Raw genomic sequence first — 24,850 nt, forward strand, 5'->3', positions numbered from 1 at the left:
GATATTGAAAAATGGAGCTTTCCAGGGTATTAACAAGCTTACCCAGAACCGACATACGCATCTGCATTAAGGATAAGCTTGTTTTCCGGCAAAGCATTAACAACATTTTCTGTAATCTCAATAAGATTCTCAATCACATGGCATTCATTGGGATCATTGTTCATTTTTGATCTGTGCAACTCAACGTGCAGCTTCTCTTTCTCCTCTTGGAGAGCCTCATGGAATCTCAAGTCAGGATACCGGCGAGAAAGAGACTTCTCCAATATATCTGAATCTTTCTTTGTTCTGTCACGTTTCAATATAACTTTGTGGGCCTCCACATCCCCATCATCAAGGTCATATTCTCGATGATCCTCTTCAACAGCCTGCAAGCTCTCCTTTAGATTCTGGGCTCACCAAAACAACACTTTATAATTGCCATGAATTGATCCATATAAATTTATTCAAAAGATTAAATAAGAAAAAATTATCCTAAACTGAGATAGAAATATAAATCATTATTTTGCTTTAGTACAAACACATGCATGTGTGAGCATAAGAGCTCTGTGTGTGTGCACAAAAGAAGGAAAATTAGTTAATCACTCATATCATTTAGTATTAAAAAATGCATGCCTCTATTTCAATTTTCTTGAATCCCAGCCCAATAGGTTAACCTTCTAGGTTGAGTGGATCAAGGGTTTTAGAGCAAAGGCCTAAAATCTGAATCCTAGGCATTCCCAATATTACAATTGAATCTTAGCACAGGGAAGGGGTGGGCCTGTACTTAAATAGAAATTATTTTTCTATGCTTTATTCTTGCATGAGAGTAACATGATACACTTAAAAAGAAATTATTGTTGGGCTCTACATAAGTTTAGGTACTTTTTCTATAGCACGTGAAATGCTAATACTTATTTATATAAATTTTGCTGAAGAAGTCATTTTTTCTAGAGTTTAAGGCATTTGAGCTTTTAGTGAAGAGGAGCATGACGGTTCCAGAAGTTACAAGCCTCAGTTGGTAATCAAAGGCTTTGAGTAGAAGGAAGAGATTGACTACACAGGCATTGTTACATCAGTTGTGAAGATGACAGCCATCAAATTAGTCCACAAAAATCGAGCAGACAGGAAGGTGGCGACTACAGAGAAGCTAAAGTTGTGTTCAACTTCAGTTGGTCTTCATGCTTGAAGACACATATTTTGAGCACATCATTTATTCATGATACTGGTTGAGGAGGCGTCTCTGTCTCAAAGTGAGAGATTGTTAGAGATGGAGCCAGAAGATAGCCAGGAGACAACGCATTGCTGAGTCAGAAAACGCGTGGTGCTTTTATTCTCTATTTATCTCTTTGTTGTAACTTCTAATTTGATTGATTTTATCTTAATTGTAATTTACATTCCAAGCCTATAAAAGGAGGGCTGTGGAAGATGTATTGCACAGCACAGAACAGCACAGAGAGAGTGCAGAAGCGTGAGAAGCTCAGGAGAGCTGAGAGGAAGAATGGAGGAAGAGAGAGAAAGAGAAAGAGAGAGAATTGTAATATTTTCTGATGAGTTAGTGAATTTTGATGTGTGCTCCATGGACGTAGGTCGTTATTGACCGAACCACGTAAAAATCTTGGTGTCACTTTGATCTGGATGCTCACAGGTTCCTAACACGATATTATTGCTGGTAGCTGGAATTGACCAAGAAGACTGTCCAGCATTGTGGTTGAGTTTAGATCTAAACCTGATGTTAGTATGTTACTGTTGATGACAAAGTTTCCTATAAGTTAAATGCTTCAGGCTCATTCTCATTCTTTTTTGTTTGGAAACATTTATACTCCACAAAATTGGTGTTGAATTGGTCTCCCTTTACTCCTCAATATAGTTTTAAGTACTTCATCCCTAAGCATTCCTTTATTTGTTGGTTGGCAACCCTTGACTAGTTGTCGTCTTTGGAGAGATTATACTTGTTGGGTTTGTGGCTCATATTTTGAGTGGAATGCATGAACCCCAAGAAAGCTTCATAAAGCGAAGAGCAAGAGAGAAGTCTACAGGAAGAAAACCGGCGATGGCTTGCTCAACAGTTTTAGAACTGAGAGGTAATCGTCGACAGTTTCAGGCAGAAATGTAGGGAATTTTTCTCGGCTTCAAACCATTGACGATTTCGTTCAGCGCACCTTACAGAATTTGAGTTTGGAGATTAGTAGATTGGGGGGATTGGAGGATTTTCCTTCTGGGATTGCTACAGGGATGATTTAGAGAGGTTCTAAGGTTCCTATATGCTTAGGAACCCTAATTGTAAGCTTGACATTGTGATAGTGAAAAATTCAGTTGCTGCTCCTGTGAATGTAGGAAAATTGCCAAACCACGTAAATCTTGTGTCTTTGATCGTTGTTTTCGTTTATTCTTATTGTGTAACGCCCCAACCTAGGTCTGCCAGGGAGCACTGCGTCTCTCCTCCTCTACCTAGGCCAAACAATAGGGGGGTGGACCTTATCGGACTAATGACTGGCCCCACAGACCAACATGTGTCATTTTCAGTGTGTTTTGTCCTCACTCACACACTTCCTGAAAAAACTTCCCAAAAGGTCACCTATCCCAAGATCACTCCAAGTCAAGCACGCTTAACCGTGGAGTTCTTATGGGAAGGCTTCCGAAAAGAAAGGTGCACCTTATTGATATGGGTAGTAACATCTAATCCTTTTAAGCCTTTCTTCCATGGGGTATCACATTCTTCTCTACTTACAAAACGCAACGTTCTCGTTGCGAACCTACATTTCTAAACCCAGGCGATGTGAATCTCATCACACTTCCGATTGGGTAATTGCTCCGATACCATTTTGTAACGTCCCAACCTGGGTCTGTCAGGGAGCACTGCGTCTTTCCTCCTCTACCTGGACCAGATAATAAGGGGACGGGCCTTATTGGACTAATGACTGGTCCCACAGACCAACACGTGTCCTTTTCAGTGTGTTTTGTCCTCACTCACACACTTCCTGAGAAAACACTTCCCAAAAGATCACACATCTCAAGATTACTCCAAACCAAGCACGCTTAACCGTGAAATTCTTATGAGAAGACTCTCGAAAAGAAATGTGTACCTTGTTGATATGGGTAGTAATATCTAATCCTTTTAAACCTTTCTTCTACGGGGTATCACACATTGTTGAGTGATTGCTTATCTCATCATTGAGTGATTGCATTGTTTGTTTTGTGATTGTTTCGAGTTCAATTTGTTAAAATCCCAAGTACCTTTGTATATAATGGGTAAATTAGGAAAGTGGGTAAATATAGGAGATTATATATTATTTTGTAGAAGGATTATTTCCTTATTAGAATAGGTGATTGTATTATAAGATTGGGATGTACATAATGTTAATTTACACAGAGTTGAATAGAATTGAATTCAGCTAACATAGTATCAGAGCTAGGGTTTCTCAACCTTAGCTAACTATGACCAGCGTCAGCACCGTCAACAGTAAAGGGTCGACCCCTGCTGAAAATATCGTGGTGACTCAGAGACCACATCCGTTGGGGGTTCGAATGGGCTAGACAACACAACCTTTCCACTCGTAGTGGAAGAATTAAATGGAAAAAATTTCCGTGAGTGGGCTCAATCCATAAAATTGGTAATTGAAGGAAAGGGGAGGCTAGGTTATCTTACCGGCAAACGGAGGAAACTAGACTCCACCGAAGTTGTAGCCTTGCAAAAATGGAGGTCCGAAAACTCCATGGTTACCGCTTGGCTCGTCAACTCGATGCAGCCTTCAATCAGGAAAATCTACTTGTTCTTACCAATGGCGAAGGATGTCTAGGACGCCGTTCGTGAGACATATTCCGACGTCGAAAGTTACTCGCAAATTTTTGAGATCAAGACCCAGTTGTGGCAGATGAGGCAAGGCGAGTGAGGCATTACTGAGTATTTCATGGAGATGACTCATCTCTGGCAAGAGCTCGACCTGAACATCGAAGAAGAATGGGAATGCTCCTGTGACAGCGCACGATACAAAAAACGACTCGAAAACGAACAGATCTTTGAGTTCTTGGCCGGCCTCAACCGAGATTTGGATAACGTACAAGGACGAATTCTTGGCCAACGACCTTTGCCATCAACCCGAGAGGTGTTCGCCGAAGTAAGGAGGGAGGAGAGCCGAAGACGCGTGATGCTGAAGCCATAGCCGGATCGTGTTGGGCCTGAAAAACCAGCCCTAAATTCGGGGGGGTCGGACGTCTCGGCTCTAATTTCAAAAGGCCCGGGAGGATATGGACAAAAACCACAAAAAGGCAAATTATAGTGTGAGCACTGTCGAAAGCCAGGTTATTCAAAAGAAACCTACTGGGAGATCCATGGAAAGCTTGCAGATTGGAAGCTGACGCAATATCAAAAAAATCGTGGGTATCAGGCTACCACTGACTGTAGTAACCCAACCCAAAAATAATAATAATAATAATAATAATAATAATAAATAATAAATAAATAAAGAGATATTTTGGAGGAGATATTTTGGAGAAGATATTTTGAAAGGAGATATTTTGAGATATATACAAATATCTTGGAGGAGATATTTATTTAGATTACTTAAAGACTAAGTTAGGTTTTATTTTATAAATTCTCTCATTCTCTCTCTCTCTCTCTCTCTCTCTCTCTTTCTCTCTAGGATTTCGCGCCATCCGTTACCAGAATCCACGATCCGTCATTACCACGTGGATCAAGAAGAGAATCTCTATGTTTATTGTGGAACGGATCTTCGTTTGTGGAATTTTGGGATTTTCTCTAAAATCGAGGTAAGGGTCTGAATTCGGTTTCGGTTCGGTAGATCGGTAGTATAGGAAATTATATTGAAATATTGTTCGTCAGTTTTTAGGTTTTGGGGACCCCAGTCGTTGTTTTCGATCAGTTCGTTCGTATTTCGGTTTCAAGTTTAAGGTAAGGGGAAATCGATTACAACAGTAATTTCGTAAAACTAAACCACTAAAAAGATAGTTTACATTCATATGATTGATTTGACTACTATTTTACTAAATTTCACCGGGTTGAAATGCTGGGTTTCGTGATTTTACGGTTTTGGTAAAAATATGGGTTTTGGCGTATGGTCTCCAAATGTTTCAAAACTTCTTTATTTGTATTATTAGGTATGTAGGAGAACCCTGAATCCCTTATTTTTATTTAAATGATGTTTATTGTACTATATACTATATAGGGGATTTTTGTTTAAATTAGTGTGACATGTGGATGAAAATGAACTTGTAAACATTTGATATTATTGATATGGATTATGGGAACAGAGTTTCAAATTGTTATACTGGAAAATGTTGAAAAACAGGTGCCGGTTATATACTGTGCTAATTATGCAAAAAGGGTAAATCGAGAGGGTGTGTGCTGGTTTATACCAGATATGGATATATGAGTTTGTGAAAATACTAAAATTGCACAGGTTATCATGTTTTGTTATAAATTGTATATATAATAAGTGGAACCACAGCTTGCAACTATTGGAGTTGAAAGATACTACCACCTAAGGAGTTGAAAGATACTACCTACTAAGGAGTTGAAAGATACTACCGAACTGAAGTTGAAATACTTCAGAGTAAAGCGGTTTATAGTCTCGATACCAAGAGGCTCAGATTTCGTTGCCAGTGAGTACAACACAACCACACACGCTAAGCGGTGTGGGTACAGAGATGGTCAGCTTGCAGGAGTTTGTAATCACTGGAAAAATAATTGACCAGGGGAGGCAGTCGGACTATATATGAGATACATGACAGTACCTGCACTAATAGGGCATTGCTAGAGATATCAATGCACAACCCGATCCACGGGGTAAAATAGGCATTATTTGTGATACCAAGCTGTTGGTCGTTCTATATTCATATACATGATTTAAAAGCTGATATGGAAAAAACGGTATTGTTTATATTAATATGTGTTGTGCTTTAGTATTGAAAACCTTTGTTTTATATATATGGATATATGTTTTAAATTGAAATACCCACATGTGGTCACACACTAATTGTAATACTTTCTTCCTTACTGAGAAGTGTCTCACCCCGTTATACAACCTCTATTTTCAAGGCCTTCAGGACGTCGATCCTAGTTGCTAAAGCGACTGGGGGTGGTTTTTGGTTTAGTTGTGTAAGTATTCGGTTATGTAATAAACTTAGTTAGAAATATCTTTTTGGAGGTTGTAAACACTGATTTATGTATTAAGTTGGATATTTGAGAATTTAAGAATACAGTTGGTAGACTCTGGTATATGCCTATTATAAATCCCGATGGACATTTATGTTTTTCCATGACATTTATATCCCAGTTTTATATGATTTACACTCGTATGTCCCGTTTAGGGCAGGTTGTTCATGTATGTCGTACAGGTTATTATGTATGTAGGTTGGCAACCTGGGTCCATATAAAGGACCGGGCCGTTACAGTTGGTATCAAAGCCCTTAACCAGTCGGAAGTGTGATTTAAATCATGCTGCCCGGTTAAGGATATGTTCATAATTAAGAATTTTCTAGTTCTGTAGTCTAGAATATACCAAAGTATAGGACATGGATAAGACCTCGGGTTTTGTTTTGTATGCCTAGAGACGGAATTCCCTTGGCAGACTTCTATGTTTTTGTGGATCATTCGAAGAGTTCAGAAAATCACAGCAATCTATTGATGGTGTTGTTTCCAAGTAGAAGGGCAGGATTTGAGTTAGAATGATGATTTTAAATTAATGGAGTACGTCAATATTGAAAATATGATTTTAGAGGACTGAGTCTATAGTAAAATAGTATTAGACGATATTAAGGCTTTTACTCTTCTAATGGATTTTCGTTTTTACCTTTCAGGATGGAATCCGGGGACATTACTGCCAACATAGGAGGCAGTAGTAGTGAGGATGCTGGCCTTGAGGCTGGTAGTGACTCTACGAGTGTATTACGGGATTTCACACAGCAGCTTATGGCTGAGGTGGTGCGAACGAATAGGGGGCAAGACCGTCTCACATTTGAGATGGGATGCTCCATTGATCAATTCACCGGGTTGAAGCTTTCGGTGTTCGTAGGAAATGCAGATCCAATTCATGCTGAGAATTGGATCTAGGAGATCGAGAAAATCCTAGATGTCTTAAACTGCACGGAGAAGCAGAAAGTAACCTTTGCAACGTTCAAGTTGTTAGGGGAGGAAGAGAGATGGTGGGTGTCGGTTAAGAATATGGAGGAACACCGACCGATACCAGTAGCGATGACGTGGTCCCGTTTCAGAGATCTATTCTTTGAACGGTACTTTCCGGCCACTGTGAGAAACACGAAGATGGAGGAATTTATGAACCTGTCTCAGGAGTCACTGTTAGTGCAGCAGTACGCTACCAAATTCCAGGAGCTATCCCGATTCGCTCCATTCACGATATCGGATGAAGCGAGGAAGGCCTGGAAGTTTCAGAGGGGTCTGAGGAAGGAGATCCGTAGACAGACAGCGATCTTGCAATTGCAAGACTTTGCTACACTGGTTGACAAAGCCAGTGTGGCAGAGGAGAGCCTACTGGAGGACGTGGAGGTTCAGGTCCCGAAGAAGAGGTCAACGCCTCCTAGTTCTTCATCTGGGGCGAGGCAGGGTAACTAGAAGAGAAATAGTGGTGGTACGTTTTAGAACACCACAGCTTCCCATGGTTGCTCTCTTTGTGGTAGGAAGCACGCTGGTCAGTGTTGGCTGACTATAGGGGCTTGTATGCGATGTGGTAGGCAAGGACATAAGGCGAGAGATTGTCGCCTGCCAGGAAACAATGGAACCTCGCAACAGTCATACAGAGGAAATACTCAGGCGCAGCGTGGTGGTCAGCAAGGGGATACAACCCAGGTTAGGGTGTATTCTCTGACACCTGGCAACGCAGAGAATGCTGGTGATGTAGTCACAGGTATCATTTACATGTTTTCTCATAAAGCTGTCGTATTATTTGATTCTGGGGCAACGCATTCTTTTATTTCCCGAGAATTTGTTAAACTGTGTGGATTGGAGGTTCAACTGTTAGATAATAAACTAGTAATGGCTAAGCCGTCAGGATCAGTAGTCGGTTGTAGCAAGGTAGTCTGTGACTTCCTAGTTGAAATTCAGGGAAGGGTACTACCAGTTGACCTTGTGGCGTTGATATGTATGGCTTTGATATCATCCTAGTGTTAGATTGGCTATCCGCAAGTTATGCCAGTATTGATTGCCGTAGGAGGGAGGTGATATTTAGATCGTCAGGGCAGTAGGAATTTAAGTTCCTAGGATTGTGTGTGCGTTCTGCACCACGGATTTTTTCAGCTTTGCAAGCTGGGAGGTTACTCCTGGTGGGTTGCCAAGGGTATCTGGCGTTTGTGAAAGACACACCGACTGAAGAACGTAACCTGGAGACGATTGCAGTAGTGCGCGAGTTCCCTGACGTGTTTTCAGAGGACTTACCAAGATTACCTCCGAACCGTGAAATGGAATTCGCTATAGAGTTAGCTACAGATACAACGCCTATTTCGAAAGCTCCGTATCGCATGACTCCAGCTGAATTAAGAGAGTTGAAAGAACAACTGCAGGAACTACTAGACAAGGGGTACATTCGACCTAGTGTTTCTCCCTAGGGAGCACTAGTGTTATTTGTGAAGAAGAAGGATGGGTCGATGAGAATATGCATCGATTACAGAGAACTTAACAAGGTAATGGTAAAGAATAAATATTCACTACCCAAGATTGATGATCTGTTTGACCAGCTTCAGGGCACGCAGATTTTCTCTAAAATTGATCTATGATCTGGGTATCATCAGCTGAAGGTGAAAGCGGAGGACATTCCAAAGATAGCATTTCAAACCCGGTATGGCTATTACGAATATATGGTTATGCCTTTTGGTTTGACTAATGCACCTACAACATTTATGGATTTGATGAATAGGATCTTTTACAAATATTTAGACCAGTTCGTCGTGGTATTTATTGATGACATCCTAGTGTATTCTAGGAGCGTTGCAGAGCATGAAGTTCATTTGAAGTTGGTATTGCAAATGCTTAGGGATAAGAGGTTGTATGCAAAACTAAAGAAGTGCGAGTTCTGGTTGGAACAGATTGCATTTCTAGGGCACGTCGTGTCCAAAAAAGGTGTATCAGTGGACCCAAGTAAGATTGAGGCTGTAGTGAACTGAGCAAGACCGAAGAATGTTCTGGAGGTTAGAAGTTTTCCGGGTCTTGCAGGTTACTACTGACATTTTGTAGAAAGGTTCTCCAGTTTAGCAGGTCCTTTGACGCGACTCACGAGAAAGAACGTGAGGTATGATTTGACTGACGAGTGCGAGCTGAGTTTCCAAGAGCTGAAACGGCGACTGGTTACTGCTCCAGTCCTGACCATTCCATTTGGGAATGGCGGATTTGTTCTCTACAGTGACGCCTCTAAAAAGGGTCTTGGTTGTATTCTAATGCAGCAGGGCAGAGTAATTGCTTACGCTTCTCATCAACTTAAAGAGTACGAGAAGAACTACCTGACACATGATATGGAATTGGCAGCGGTGGTGTTTGCATTAAAAATCTGGAGGCATTATTTGTATGGTGAAAGGTGCGAGATTTTTATCGATCATAAAAGTTTGAAGTACTTCTTCACCCAGAAAGAACTGAACATGAGACAATGCAGGCGGCTTGAGTTGATAAAAGACTATGACTGCACTATTAGCTATCACCCAGAAAAGACTAATGCCGTAGCTAATGCTATGAGTCGGAAGTTTGTTGATGCGTCGGTCTCAGCAGTGGGGGTTCAACATCAGATCTATATGGACCTGGAAAGGTTGTGCTTGGAGGTGGTGGAAGGGAATCATCAGGCTGTTCTTGCCAGCTTGGTGGTGCAGCCGACCTTACAGGAGAGGATCCATGCGGCGTAGAAGGAGGATCCGGAATTAGTTAAGCTTATGGAAGGAGTTTAGAGTGGGTTGAAGCCGGATTTCAGTATCTCTATTGATAGGATATTGAGATTTCGCCACAGGGTTTGTGTACCGAATAATTCCATAATTAAACGGGTCATTCTGGAAGAGGCACGCCGTTCGCTCTACACCGTACATCTTGGTAGTACGAAGATGTACCGGAATTTGAAGGAGTCCTTCTGGTGGTCCAACATGAAAAGAGAGATCGCCCGTTTTGTAAAGCAGTGCCTAACTTGTCAGCAGGTCAAAGCAGAGCACCAGAGGCCAGCAGGACCACTTGAGCCACTTGCCATCCCCGAGTGGAAGTGGGAGCACATTTCGATGGATTTTGTGACAGGATTACCTACGGCGGTGCATGGACAAAATGTTATATGGGTTGTGGTAGATCGGCTGACGAAGACTGCACATTTCATTCCAATCAGAGTCAGCCATTCTTTGAATAGGCTGGCAGAGTTATACGTGCAGGAGATTGTACAACTCCACGGTGTTCTTATTTCTATAGTTTCAAATCGAGATCCGCGTTTTACATCTCGATTCTGGAAGAGTCTACAGGATGCCTTGGGATCACAACTGACGTTCAGTACGTCTTTCCACCCACAGATAGATGGACGGTCTGAGAGGACTATTCAGACATTTGAGAATATGTTACGGGCTTGCGTACTGGACTTTGGTGATAGTTGGATACGGTATCTACCGCTTGTCGAGTTTGCATATAACAATAGTTACCAGGCTAGCATTGAGATGGCACCTTATGAGGCATTGTATGGTCGCCGGTGTCGATCTCCGTTATTCTGGGATCAGGTTGGTGAGCGGCAGATACTGGGTCCGGAACTGGTTCAGCAAGCCTCTGCAAAGGTAGAGTTGATCAGGGAGAGAATTAAGGTAACTCAGAGTCGGCAGAAGAGTTATGTTGATACTCGTCGACGGGATCTGGAATTTGAGGTAGGAGATATGGTGTTTCTAAGGATCGCTCCGATGAAAGGGGTGATGAGGTTCCAAAAGAAGGACAAGCCAAGTCCTCGATATATCGGGCCTTTCAAAATCCTGAAAAGGATAAGTTCGGTTGCTTATCGAGTGGCTTTACCTCCAACACTATCCAGAGTCCATGACGTGTTTCACGTCTCGGTTCTGAAGAAGTACGGTCGAATCCTTCGCACGTGCTGAGTTACGAACCTCTAGAGATCAGTGATGCTTTATCATATGAGGAGGTACCAGTACTGATATTAGATCGGAAAGTTCAGCAGTTACGGACTAGGTAAATACCGCTAGAGAATGTATTATGGCTTAACCATGCAGTGGAGGAAGCTTCATGGGAGTTAGAGTCAGAGATATGCCAGAAGTACCCGCAGTTATCTTCTAATGGTACGTAGTTAGGTATAGTAGTATAGGTGGTATGGTCTTCGGGAGAGTTTTGTGTGTGTGTGTAATCTTTCGAAGCATCGCATTGTAATTATGGTATTCCTCTGCCATAAGCGATGGTAGATAATAAATTCGGACTGGAGCTGCTTTGTGGGTGGCTGCCGACTTTTTTGTAGGTCTCCAACGTAAGGTAAAATATGTTTGGTATCGATTGGTGAATTTCGGGGACGAAATTTTTATGAGGGGAGATTGTAATAACCCGACCCAAAAAATGATAATAATAATAATAATAATAATAATAATAATAATAATAATGAATAATAAATAAATAAATAAAGAGATATTTTGGAGGAGATATTTTGGAGAAGATATTTTGAAAGGAGATATTTTGAGATATTTGTATATAAATATCTTATAGGAGATATTTATTTAGATTACTTAAAGGCGAAGTTAGGTTTTATTCTATAAATTCTCTCATTCTCTCTCTCTCTCTGTAGGATTTCGCGCCATCCGTTGCCGAAATCTATGATCCATCGTTACCATGTGGGTCAAGAGGAGAATCTCTATGTTTATTGTGGAACGGATCTTCGTTTGTGAAATTTCGGGATTTTCCCTAAAATCGATGTAAGGGTCTGAATTCGGTTTCGATTCGGTACATCGGTAGTATAGGAAATTATATTGAAGTATTGTTCGTCGGTTTTTAGGTTTTGGGGACCTCGAGTCGTTGTTTTCGATTAGTTCATTCGTGTTTCGATTTCAAGTTCAAGGTAAAGGAAAATTGATTACAATAGTTATTTCGTAAAACTAAACCACTAAAAAGATAGTTTACATTTATATAATTGATTTGACTGCTATTTTACTATTTTCACAGGGTTGAAATGTCGGGTTTCGTGATTTTACAGTTTTGGTAAAAATACGGGTTTTGACGTATGGTCTCCAAATGTTTCAAAACTTCTTTATTTGTATTATTAGGTACGTAGGAAAAGCCTCAATCCCTTGTGTTTATTTAAATGGTGTTTATTGTATTATATACTATATAGCGGATTTTTGTTTAAATTAGTGTAACATATGGATGAAAATGAACTTGTAAACATTTGATATTATTGATATGGATTATGGGAATGGAGTTCCAAATTGTTAAATTGGAAAATGTTGAAAAACAAGTGCCGATTATATACCGTGCAAATTATGCAAAAAGGGTAAACCGAGAGGGTGTGTGCCGGTTTATACCAGATATGGATATATGAGTTTGTAAAAATACTAGAATTGCACTGGTTATCATGTTTTGTTATAAATTGTATATATGATAAGTGGAACCACAACTTATGACTATTAGAGCTGAAAGATACTACCACCTAAGGGGTTGAAAGATACTACCTACTAAGGAGTTGAAAGATACTACCGAACTGGAGTTGAAATACTTCAGGGTAAAGGGGTTTATAGTCCCGATACCAAGAGGCTCAGATTCCGTTGCCAGTGAGTACAGCGCAACCACATACGCTAAGCGGTGTGGGTATAGAGATGGTCGGCTTGCAGGAGTTTGTAATCACTAGTGAATAATGGACCAGGGGAGGCAGTCGGACTATATATGAGATACATGACAGTGCCTGCACTAATAGGGCATTGTTAGAGATATCAGTGCACAACCCGTGCCACGGGGTAAAATAGGCATTATTTATGATACCAAGCTGTTGGTCGTTCTATATTCATATACATGATTTAAAAGCTGATATGGAAAAAACAGTATTGTTTATATTGATATATGTGTTGTGCTTCAGTATTGAAAACCTTTTTTTTATATATATGGATATATGTTTTAAATTGAAATACTCACATGTGTTCACACACTGATTGTAATACTTTCTTCCTTACTGAGAAGTGTCTCACCTTGTTATACAACCTCTATTTTCAGGGCCTTTAGGACGTCGGTCCTAGTTGCTAGAGCGACTGGGAGAGTGGTTTTTGGTTTAGTTGTGTAAGTATTCGGTTATGTAATAAACTTAGTTAGAAGCATCTTTTTGGAGGTTGTAACACTGATTTATGTATTAAGTTGGATATTTGAGAATTTAAGAATACAGTCGGTAGACTCTAGTATATACCTAGTATAAATTCCGATGGATATTTATGTTTTTTCGCTACATTTATATCCCAGTTTTGTATGATTTACACCCGTATGTCCCTGTTTAGGGCGGGTTGTTCATGTATGTCTATCAGGTACAGGTTATTATGTATGTAGGTTGGCAACCTAGGTCCGTATAAAGGACCAGGACATTACACTGACAGTTCAACTGGAAAATTACAAGGCGAAAAAACCAATAATGTCAGTCCAAGTAGTGCATTCAGCCCTGAGTAGTTGGATCAGCTATATAAAAGGATTACCTCCATTCAAACATCAGGTTAGTCTTCCACTGGTTCTCTAGCTCACTGAGATAATTATTTATCAGCCTTAAATACTATATCCTATCACAAATCACCATGGATAATTGACTCAGGTGCATCAGATCATATGACTGGTTCTTATTAATTGTTTTCATCCTATTCACCATATGCTGGAAACCTGAGAGTCAAAATTGCAGATGGTTCACTATCACCAGTTGCCGGTAAAGGAAGTACTTGCATATCTAACTCCGTAACCTTAAAATCTGTCCTACATGTTCCCAAGTTATCTTGCAACTTGTTATCCATCAGTCAGTTAACAAAAGACTCCAATTGCTCTGCTAAATTTGTTTCATCTCATTGTGTTTTTCAGGACGTATCATCGAGGAAGACGATTGGCATTGCTAAAGCGTATGAGGGACTCTACTACTTTGAGAAGGCAAGCTTGAGTGAACAATGTAATACTGTAATTTGTGATTCTGCATCTATTTCTAGAGATAGTGAACTTTTGTTATGGCACTCTAGGATGGGTCACCCAAATTTTCAATATTTAAAACGTTTGTTTCTGTCTATCTGTTCAAATAAAATATCTTTTGAGTTTCAATATGAAGTGTGTGAGCTTGCAAAACATCGGCATGCTTCTTTCCCAACATCCATATACAAACCATCTCATCCATTAACTATGATTGTGGGGACCCTCAAGATCCCTCAATCGCACCCATACAAAATGGTTTGTTACTTTTATTGATGACCATACTCGTCTTTGTTGGGTTTACTTGTTGAAAAATAAAACTGAAATCCGTTCCATTTTTGTCAGTTTTCATTCCATGATTCAAATACCATTCCAGACTCACATTCAAATTTTACGTACTGATAATGGTACGGAATATTTTAATGATGTTCTGGGAACTTATCTTCAAGAAAATGGGATTGTTCATCAGAGTTCTTGTGTGGATACCTCTCAACAAAATGGGTTTGTTGAACAAAAAAACAAACATATACTTGAAGTAGCTCGGGCATTGATGTTCACTACAAACATGAGAAACTATTTTTGGGGAGATGCCATCTTAACGGCTACACATCTCATTAATCGAATGCCGAGTCGAGTATTTTCCTTTGCCACTTCTCTCCAGAAATTCCAAGAACATTTTCCTACCTCTCGACTCCCCTCCAATATTCCGCTAAAAATCTTTGACTGTACGGCTTTTGTTCATGTTCATGATCACCATCGCGATAAATTGGATCCTCGCGTCATTAAATGTGTCTTCATTGGTTACTCCCCTATCCAGAAAGACTACAAATGCTATGACCCTGTCTTAAAGAGAATGTTTGTTAGCCTTGATGTCACATTCTTTGAAACCACTCCTTATTTCCCAAAGCCCTCTCTTCAGGGGGAGCAATGGAGTGAAGGTCAGTTCTTTGACTTCTTTACCACTGACTCTGTGCCATCTATTGAGTCTCCTATTACCACTGACTTTGTGCCATCTACTATTACTTCATTCCCTGACCCATCCACTGAGTCTCCCGTTGCATCACTTCCTAACCTGTCAAACACAAAAGAGCACTTAACCTCAGGGGGAGATGCAGGCAAGCAAAACAACACAGACATATTGGTTTACTCAAGAAAGCCAAACACAAAGAACAGGGAGAATCTCATACTTGAGGCACCAAGAGTATTGGAACCGGTGATGGCTCCGAACAACCATGAGTCTCATGAGCTCTTTTCTAATAATCCTATACCTGATGACATCAATTTACCTATTGCAGTCAGAAAACAAACCAGGTCATGTACTCAATATCCCTGATCTAAATATATGTCTTATAAAAGCTTGTCTACAGGATATTGTGTTTTTGCCTCTAACCTTGACAGGATGAGAATTCCAAAGAATATTCAGGAAGCTCTAGAAATACCTAAATAGAGGGAGGCTGTCATGGAGGAAATGCGGGCTCTGGAGAAAAATGGGACTTGGGATGTAATGAGTTTGCTGAGAGGGAAGAAACCAGTTGGTTGTAAATAGGTATTCACAGTGAAATATAAATCTGATGGGACAGTTGAACGATATAAAGCCCGGCTCGTTGCAAAAGGATTCACACAGACTTATGGCATTGACTATACAGAGACATTTGCACCAGTGGCAAACTTGAATACAGTTCAGGTTCTCTTATCCTTGGCAGCCAACTTAGATTGGTCACTACAACAATTTGACATTAAAAATGCATTTCTAAATGGTGAGTTATAAGAAGAAGTCTACATGACAATACCACCAGGCTTTAGCAAGAAAGGTGAAGAAAACAACGTGTGTAAACTCAAGAAGTCCTTGCATGGACTCAAGCAATCTCCCAGGGCATGGTTCGACAAATTTGCAAAAGTAATAAAGAACCAAGGATATCGACAAGGGCAATCTGATCACACCCTGTTCTTCCAACAGTCTGAAAAAGATAAGAGAACAATTCTAATAGTGTATGTTGACGATATAATTTTAACTGGGGATGATACAGTAGAGATGGAAAGATTGAAGAAAGTTCTAGCTACTGAATTTGAAGTTAAAGACTTGGGACAAATGCCGTACTTCTTGGGCATGGAAGTTGCTAGAACGAAAAAGGATATTAGTGTCTCTAAGCGAAAGTATATCACTAATCTCCTAATTGAAATTGGCATGCTAGGATGCAAATCTAGTGAAAAACCGATTGAAGCAGTAAAGAGGATCGAAGACCGTGGAATATCTGTTGAAAAAGAGAGGTATCAGAGATTGGTTGGTAAGCCAATCTACTTATCACATACCAAACCAGATATTGCATTTGCAGTTAGTGTGATAAGTCAACACATGCATTCACCAAAAGAAGCTCATTTAGATGTTGTATACAAGATCCTCCAATATGTCAAGGGCTCCCTAGGAAAAGGACTCTTCTTCAAGAAATGTGAAAGCAAAGAAGTAGAGATCTTTACAGATGCAAATTGGGCAGGATCAGTGGAAGATAGAAGGTCCACCACCGATTATTGCACATTTGTCTGGGGAAATCTGGTAACTTGGAGAAACAAAAAATAGAATGTAGTGGCTCGTAGTAGTGCCGAAGCTGAGTTCAGAGCAGTTGCTCAAGGATTATGTGAAGGACTATTGTTACGAAAACTCTTGGATGAACTACACGTCCCGGTGAAATTTCCTATCAAACTCTATTGTGACAACAAAGCAGCCATTAGGATCTCTCTCAATCCAGTTCAACATGATAGGACTAAACATGTAGAAGTGGACCGACATTTTATCAAAGAGAAAATTGAAGAATGAACTATCTGTATGACCTATGTACCTACCAAGGAACAAACTGCAGATATCTTTACGAAAGGGTTGGCACGACAGAACTTTGATGATCTCATTAGCAAGTTGGAGATGATTAATATCTATGATCCAACTTGAGGGGGAGTGTTAAAATCCCAAGTACCTTTGTGTATGATGGGTAAATTAGGAAAGTGGGTAAATGTAGGAGATTATATATTATTTTGTAGGGGGATTATTTCCTTATTAGTATAGGTGATTGTATTATAAGATTGGGATGTACATAATGTTAATTTACACAGAGTTGAATAGAATTGAGTTCAGCTAACACAATTGTGTGATTTCTGCTGCGCATTTGCACGAACAATACTCCCAGAGGGAAGCAGATTCTCCTTCTTGTTTGCTTTGTATGAAGTTCCTAATGGTTGAAAGCATTTTCTTTTTTGGATGCAATGTGGCCAAAGAGGATCACCACAAAGTTACTACTTACTGCAACTTTAAACCATCAAAATTTTGAGATGTTCTCACTAGGATGAGGAATTTGTGTGGATTTCTTCTCAAGACATCAGTATTTTTGTTACAATTGGAAAGATGGCTTGGGTAGCTTCCCTATACCGTGTTTGGAAAGCCAAAAGAACTTTTTACTATTTGATCACGTTCCCTGTGTTGTCGATTTGGTAGTTCATATCATCTTATTTGACCTTCACTATAATAGATTGATGTTTTGCTATCAGAAGCTTTGTTTCTCTCTCTACTACTTTTTCATGTTTTAAGGCTACGCTAGAGTTTCTCCTTTAATATTTTCCTTGTGTTATGTTAGTACTAGGGAAGACTTTGCAAGTGGGTTTCAAATACATGTGCAAACACCAAGATAACCGAAAAGCTTAAACCATTAAGTCTAGGAACCATTCATGCATATAAGACACTTTCTCTACTTAATTTTCTTATGCGAGAAAAGAATGTCCAACATGTTAACATATTGTTCTTACCTTCTTGTAATAAATAAAAAAGTTTTAGGCTTGGAGAGTATTTGAAGTCGGGTAAGAAGACAATGACCTCTCAAATTTCAAAACTTTCAAGAATTTTTACTGAGATTTTAAGAATTTTTAAACCTAATAAAAAAGATACAAATATTCGTTACTATTTTATAAAATAAAATAAGTTTTTTAAATGAAGTTTTATATCTTTTCAGCGAACCTTAAGAATAAGAAGGTATCTAATAACTATCTTTTCTTTGAATTTCGGAGGAGAGGAGAGTCTTTTTAACTTATTTTTTTCTGACAAAATCACAAAATAGAATAAACTAAGAAGCAAAAGAAATTGGAGTTTTTTCCTGTTTTATTATTATATTTAAATAAAATATTAAATAATACTCTATTTGGGAAAAATTTTCCCAGTCTAATGCTTACGTAATCTCACAGCACCAAGATGCGAGACTTACCACGCGTCAAACACCTAAACTCCCTGGTCAATCAAATCTCACAGCACCATGCTGTGAGATTTACCACGCGTTGAGCCCTAGTCAATCAAATCTCGTAGCTAGGTCCTGCGAGATTTTTAAAAAAATCTCGCCATTGAAAATTCAGTCCAATTCATGTTCCCACATTGGTTTGCCATGCATGGTTCCTTCATTGTCACTTCCCTCTCTTCCTTTTTTAAATTAAAAATAAAAAAGGCTTCAAAATATATATGCTTCGCAACTCGCATTTCTAAATTTAAATATAGTATGTTATATGGTGAAAACATAAAAGTAAAAATAAAATAGACTAAAGCATTTCCCAATGCAAGAGTATAATGTGTGTGTGTGTGTGTGTCTCTCTCTCTCTCTCTCTCTATATATATATATATATGTGTATGTATATTTTAAATTAAAAATGCATATTTCTTATTATTGGTCGTCGAAAAGCTGAATTACTTTTATACCCAATAAAAAAAAATAAAGAATTGACTTATAATTTTTTTGGAAGTCTATTTCTTATTAATTAACCTCTTAAATGCATATTTGTTCCTATTAAATATTCATATATATAGAGAATAAATGTTTTAAATTTTGTACCATAATTGGCCCCAATCACTGTCTACCCAAAATGACAAAAATTCCTCGATTTTTAAATGCATACAAACATCTATAATTGGCCAAGTATTAATATAAACAATAAATTGAAATTAAAATTGTGTTTGGAGTAATACAAATTTTAAGTATTAAATTTGTATTTTTATAAAATTTTACTTAATTCACGAAAATTTAAATTCAAAACCTAAAAGTTTGAAATTCAATTCGTATTATAAATTTAACACCAAAAACAACAAAAAGTCTTAGTCATTAGATGAATCATTTTCTGTCAATTCACTCGATCGAGAACATTTTCTTTTACTAGATTATGAATTATTAAATTCTTCTTCACTATCCCATTTCAAGTTATTTTAAACCTACCCTTACTCCATTTCATGTTAGAAACAGCGACTCACTCACTCACTCCTCCTCATAAGTGTGTTGCTGTGTTTGCATCTCAAATGTTCAAACCATCAAATTCGTTCCTTCTTTATCTTATTTTCGACCGGTGTTATGCCTAAATTATTGTTTACCTGAATCTTATTATTTTTCGTTTAGCAAACCAAATATAAAACAAGTAATAGACATTTGATAATTGCACAACTTTCATTCACATATACATGTTGGGCAAAATGAATAAACATTCCCAATTATACATAAATAATACAACGATGCTATACAAATGAAATGAAAATAATCAATGTTATACAAATGAAATGAAAATAATCAATGCTATACAAATGAAATGAAAATAATGTTATACTACTCGGTGCCGCAGCGAGGTCGTCTCCGGGGTCATGGTGGCTGCCGTCGACGTCTGCCCTCTCCCTACTGGTCACCTGCATTAGGCGTCCTGTCCCGTTGTCATCCTGTATGTGGATCATCTTCGCCAAGAGGTACTGCGTAGAGAGAACTGATATGATGTCTCTGGACGAGAACGAGGCGGCATAGTAGGTGCATCGACCTCCTTCTCACCGAAAATGTCGTCCAACAAAAATGACATCGATGGGGTGGCAACAGAATCAGATAGGGCGTCAACCTGTCTACTGAACGGTCCCGCAATATTAGCTGCTGACAAAGGAGCATACGGTACTGACAGACCGAACACGTACTACGCCTGTACAACCGGTGGCGAGGAGATGAGACCCACTGGACGACTAGAGGAGGCATGTCGTCCTCCTCGTATTGGAGTTGGTCCACCTCCTCGTGCAGGTACATTAGGTTGAGCAGCTGGGATCTGTCAGCTGTCCTCGTGGATAAGGTCCAATGCAACACTCATCAATTGGTGGCTAGCGGGATCTAGCGAGATCTGATCTGCTTCATGTAGTATGTCAGCCTGAATGATACGAAAAAAATTGGTTAACCCATGCAGATCGTAACGTACACATAGCAAAAGGAAGTGTGGGTTAAAGTCTTCTTACGAGGCTCAGATATACAACAGCAGTCCTGTCGACGAAGCGTCATATGATAGACCTATACCAGGTAAAGTATGGGTCATCCGGACACATCGGACCGCCCTCCACCACTCCTGGTACGATGTAGTCTCGCCGATGCTCCCACGCAGTCATGAATATCACGTGTGTAGTCACCCAATTTGTGACCCCTCGACCGCGTCCATCCATGCCATGGAGGTCATTCCCAACTACATCAACCCCCAACATCAAGAAGGGGTCGGGAATGCCCTATTGATAGCTAAACTGCCGCATAACTCGGTCAGGGAGATACCATTAGATAATATGAAAGCATATGAGTGGCGCTCGGGCTACCCACAGGTCACTCCCGACTGCATAATCGGGAGGTAGGTCGACTAGAATCTCAGTCGTGTAGGATGGAGACCCGAGACGCACACGTTCCACCAACGGCACGGGGAGGCGACCGTCACACTCCAGGACGTCATCGTTTTGTTCGGGCTGCCAATTGATGGGAGCCTTGTCACTGGTCGTATTGTCGGCCTATGTTTCGTAGGTCCCTCTACTGGTCCGGCAGTACGACCAGTGACGGGGCTCCCATCAATCGGCAGCTCGAACAAAATGGCGACGTCCTGGAGTGTGATGGTCACCTCCCCGTGCGGTAGGTGGAACGTGTGCGTCTCGGGTCTCCATCCTACATAACTGAGATTCTAGCCGACCTACCTCCTGATTATGCAGTCGGGAGTGACCTGTGGGTAGCTCGAGTGCCACTCATATGCTTTCATATTATCGAGTGGTATCTCCCTGACCGAGTCATGCGGCAATTCGACCATCGAGAGGGCATTCCCAACCCCTTCTTGACGTCGAGGGTAGATGTAGTTAGGGATAACCTCCATGGCATGGATGAACGCAGTCAAGGGATCACAGACTGGGCGATTACACACGCGATATTCGTGACTGCGTGGGAACATCGGCAAGACTACATCGTACCAAGAGTGGCGAAGGACGGTCCGATGCATCCGGATGACCCATACTTTACCTGGTATAGGTCCATCGCACGACGCTTCGTCGACAATACCGCTATTGTATATCTGAGTCGCATAAGAAGACTTTAACCCACACTTTCTTTTATTATGTGTACGTAACGATCTGCATGAGTTAACCAATTTTTTTCGTATTCTGCAAGCTAACATACTATATGAGGCATATCAGATCTCGCCAGATCTCGCTATCCACTGATTGATGAGTGTTGCATTGAACCTTATCCATGAGGACAGCCAGCGGATCCCAATTGCTCGACCTGATGTACCTGCACAAGGAGGTCGACTAACTTCAATACGAGGAGGACGACATGCCTCCTCTAGTCGTCCAGTGAGTCCCATCTCCTCGCCACTAGTTGTAAAGGCGAAGTACATGTTCGGTCCGTTAGCACAGTATGCGCCTTCATCAACAGCTGATATTGCAAGACCGTCCAGTAGACAGGCTGACGCTCCATCTGACTCTACTGCCACCCCATTGATGTCATTTTTATTAGACGGCATTTTCAATGGGGAGGAGATCGATGCACCCGCTATGCCACCTCGTTCTCGTCCAGAGACATCATATCAATTCTCTCCGCATGCGCTTGGCATGGATGATGATTGCATACCTTTTGGCGGAGATGATCCACATACAGGACGATGACGGGACGGGACACCTGATGCAGATGACCAGTAGGGAGAGGACAGACACAGAAGGCAACCACCACAACCCCGGAGACGACCTCACTGTGGCACTGAGTAGTATAGCATTATTTTCATTTCATTTGTATAGCATCGTTGTATTATTTATGTATAATTGAGAATGTTTATTAATTTTCCCCAACATGTATATGTAAACGAAAGTTGTGCAATTATCAAATATCTATTACTTGTTTTATATGTGGTTTGCTAAACCGGAAAAATAATAAGATTCAAGTAAACAATAATTTAGGCATAACATCGGTCGAAAATAAGATAAAGAAGAAACGAATTTGATGATTTGAACATTTGAGATGCAAACACAGCAACACACTTGTGAGGAGGAGTGAGTGAGTGAGTCACTGTTTCTAACATGAAATGGAGTAAGGATAGGTTTAAAATAACTCGAAATGGGATAGTGAAGAAGAATTTAATAATTCATAATCTAGTAAAAGAAAATGTTCTCGATCGAGTGAATTGATAGATAATGATTCATCTAATGACTAAGACATTTTGTTGTTTTTGGTGTTAAATTTATATACGAATTGAATTTCAAACTTTTAGGTTTTAAATTTAAATTTTCGTGAATTAAGTAAAATTTTATAAAAATACAAATTTAATACTTAAAATTTGTATCACTCCAAACACAATTTTAATTTCAATTTATTGTTTATATTAATACTTGGCCAATTACATACGTTTGTATGCATTTAAAAATCGAGGAATTTTTGTCATTTTGGGTAGACAGTGATTGGGGCCAATTATGGTACAAAATTTAAAACATTTATTCTCTATATATATGAATATTTAATAGGAACAAATATGCATTTAAGGCGTTAATTAATAAGAAACAGACTTCCAAAAAAATAATAAGTCAGCTCTTTATTTTTTTTAATTGGGTATAAAAGTAATTCAGCTCTTCGACGACCAATAATAAGAAATATGCATTTTTAATTTAAAACATACATATATATACACACACACACACACACACATTATACTCTTGCATTGGGAAATACTTTAGTCTATTTTATTTTTATTTTTATTTTTATGTTTTCACCATATAACATACTGTATTTAAATTTAGAAATGCAAGTTGCGAAGCATATATATTTTGAAGCCTTTTTTACTTTTTATTTTTAATTTAAAAAGGAAGAGAGGGAAGTGAGCATGAAGGAGCCATGTGTGACCAACATGGAAACATGAATTGGACTGGACTTTCAATAGGGAGATTTTTAAAAATCTCGCAGGATCAAGCTGCAAGATTTGATTAACCAGGACTCTACACGTAATAAATCTCCCCACACCAAGTACGAGATTTGTTTAAATATCATAAGACGAAGTTGCAAGATTTGATTGACCAGTGCTTTTAGGTGTTTGATGCGTGGTAAATCTCACAGTTTGGAGTTGCGAGACGTGTTTAAATCTCATTTGATGTGTGATAAATCTTACAACTTGGTGTTACGAGTTTATGTAAGTAAAAAAAAAATTTTCAAATAGAGTATTATTTAATATTTTATTTAAAAATAATAATAAAACAGGAAAAAACTCGAACAAATTGTATGGGAATATAAAAATTTATGAGAAAAGTCAGTTTTATTCTGTGTTGTCCCATCAAATGTGGAAGAATTAAGTTCCCAATGAAATGAGGCCACGTGCCTGGATAACCCAGCCTAACTCACCATTTTTAATGGAAGAATTCTCCTGACCTATCTTCCAAAAATACCCCTAACACTCGCTCCCGGAAAATGACGCAGCCAAAAAAGCCAACATCAGGGATGCATATTTGATCCTTCACCATCACCTCACATACCGACAATCTCCTATGGAATATGGAAGGAGGGCAGTGATTCCATGCGACATACCTTGATACGGTACTGGTGGACCAGCGAGATCAACGGCAGGAGCTTGAGATAGCGATCGATCTCAGCCTGGGCCCGCCGGAACTGATACACCACGCTCCACCCCATCGCCAGCAGGTACAGGTAACTCCTCTCCCGGCAGCTCTCCACCAAATCAAGCGCATTCTTCAGGGCGTCCTCCAGCCCATCCAACGGCTCTCCCGTCTCCGGAAACCTCCTCAGCTCCGTCGAGCTCAGCTTCTCGAGCAGGTTCCCGATTATGGCCACGTGCCCCGCCAGCTGCTCGCAGTTCCGCCGGTGGGTGGCGGCGTTCCGCGCCGCTTTCGCGATCATGCTTATCAGACCCATCGCGTCCACCCCCGCCACCTGGGCGACGTTCTCCATACTCCGCCGCACCGCGGAGACCAAACCCCTGAGAGAGAGACGGGGAATGAGGCTTTGGGGGTGTGTGTTGAGTTAAATGCAGTGTGGCTGCTTCTGCTAGCTGTTGCCTGTTGCTGCTTTTAATGCGTTCCTTGTTTTTGTGTGTGCTCGCTTTATCTTTTCGTTTTTGGCTTTAATTTGCTTAGGGAGTGGAGAATTGGTGGTAAAATGGGAGGTGTGAAAGCGTGACTTTGTGTTGTGTTGGTTAAAGAGTTCTTCAACTGTGGCCGTTTTTATTTTATATGCTTTTGTATATTTGGCCCACTGAAGTTTTGAAGAAATAGAAGTCCTTTTTGTTTGGACTTATATGACTTCTTAAGTGAAGTTAATATATTCTAGCACATTCCTTAAAAAAAAAAATTTAAATTTGCTTCCACATGTAATGTATTGATGGTTGAGCATAATAATATTAACATTAAAAATGTTAGTTCTATGGGATACAATTGATTAAAAAATACATATAACAAGCACGGTCAAAGTAATGAGATATTAAATAGTTTAC

At 39.8% G+C, this 24,850-nt stretch overlaps 1 protein-coding gene across 10 annotated transcripts in view; it reads right to left on the minus strand.

The window, feature by feature from the left end:
• LOC131166946 (protein MID1-COMPLEMENTING ACTIVITY 1-like) overlaps window positions 1-24,567 on the minus strand; it is a 39,942-nt gene extending 15,375 nt beyond the window's left edge. For 4 of the 10 annotated variants that reach the window (XM_058125605.1, XM_058125604.1, XM_058125606.1 and 1 more), the window contains exons 1-2: window positions 23,929-24,524; window positions 43-386 (exon numbers count right to left, since the gene is read on the minus strand). In XM_058125605.1, coding sequence (XP_057981588.1) covers window positions 43-386; window positions 23,929-24,309 — 725 coding nt within the window. In that variant the 5' untranslated portion in view covers window positions 24,310-24,524. Of the gene's footprint in view, window positions 1-42; window positions 387-23,928 lie in introns of all 10 variants that reach the window. The other 6 variants (XM_058125601.1, XM_058125602.1, XM_058125600.1 and 3 more) reach the window with 6 other exon arrangements.
• Window positions 24,568-24,850: the final 283 nt, after the last annotated feature.

The sequence above is a fragment of the Malania oleifera genome, chromosome 10 (genome assembly GCF_029873635.1).
Source record: "Malania oleifera isolate guangnan ecotype guangnan chromosome 10, ASM2987363v1, whole genome shotgun sequence".
In the NCBI taxonomy this organism is placed as follows: domain Eukaryota; kingdom Viridiplantae; phylum Streptophyta; class Magnoliopsida; order Santalales; family Ximeniaceae; genus Malania; species Malania oleifera.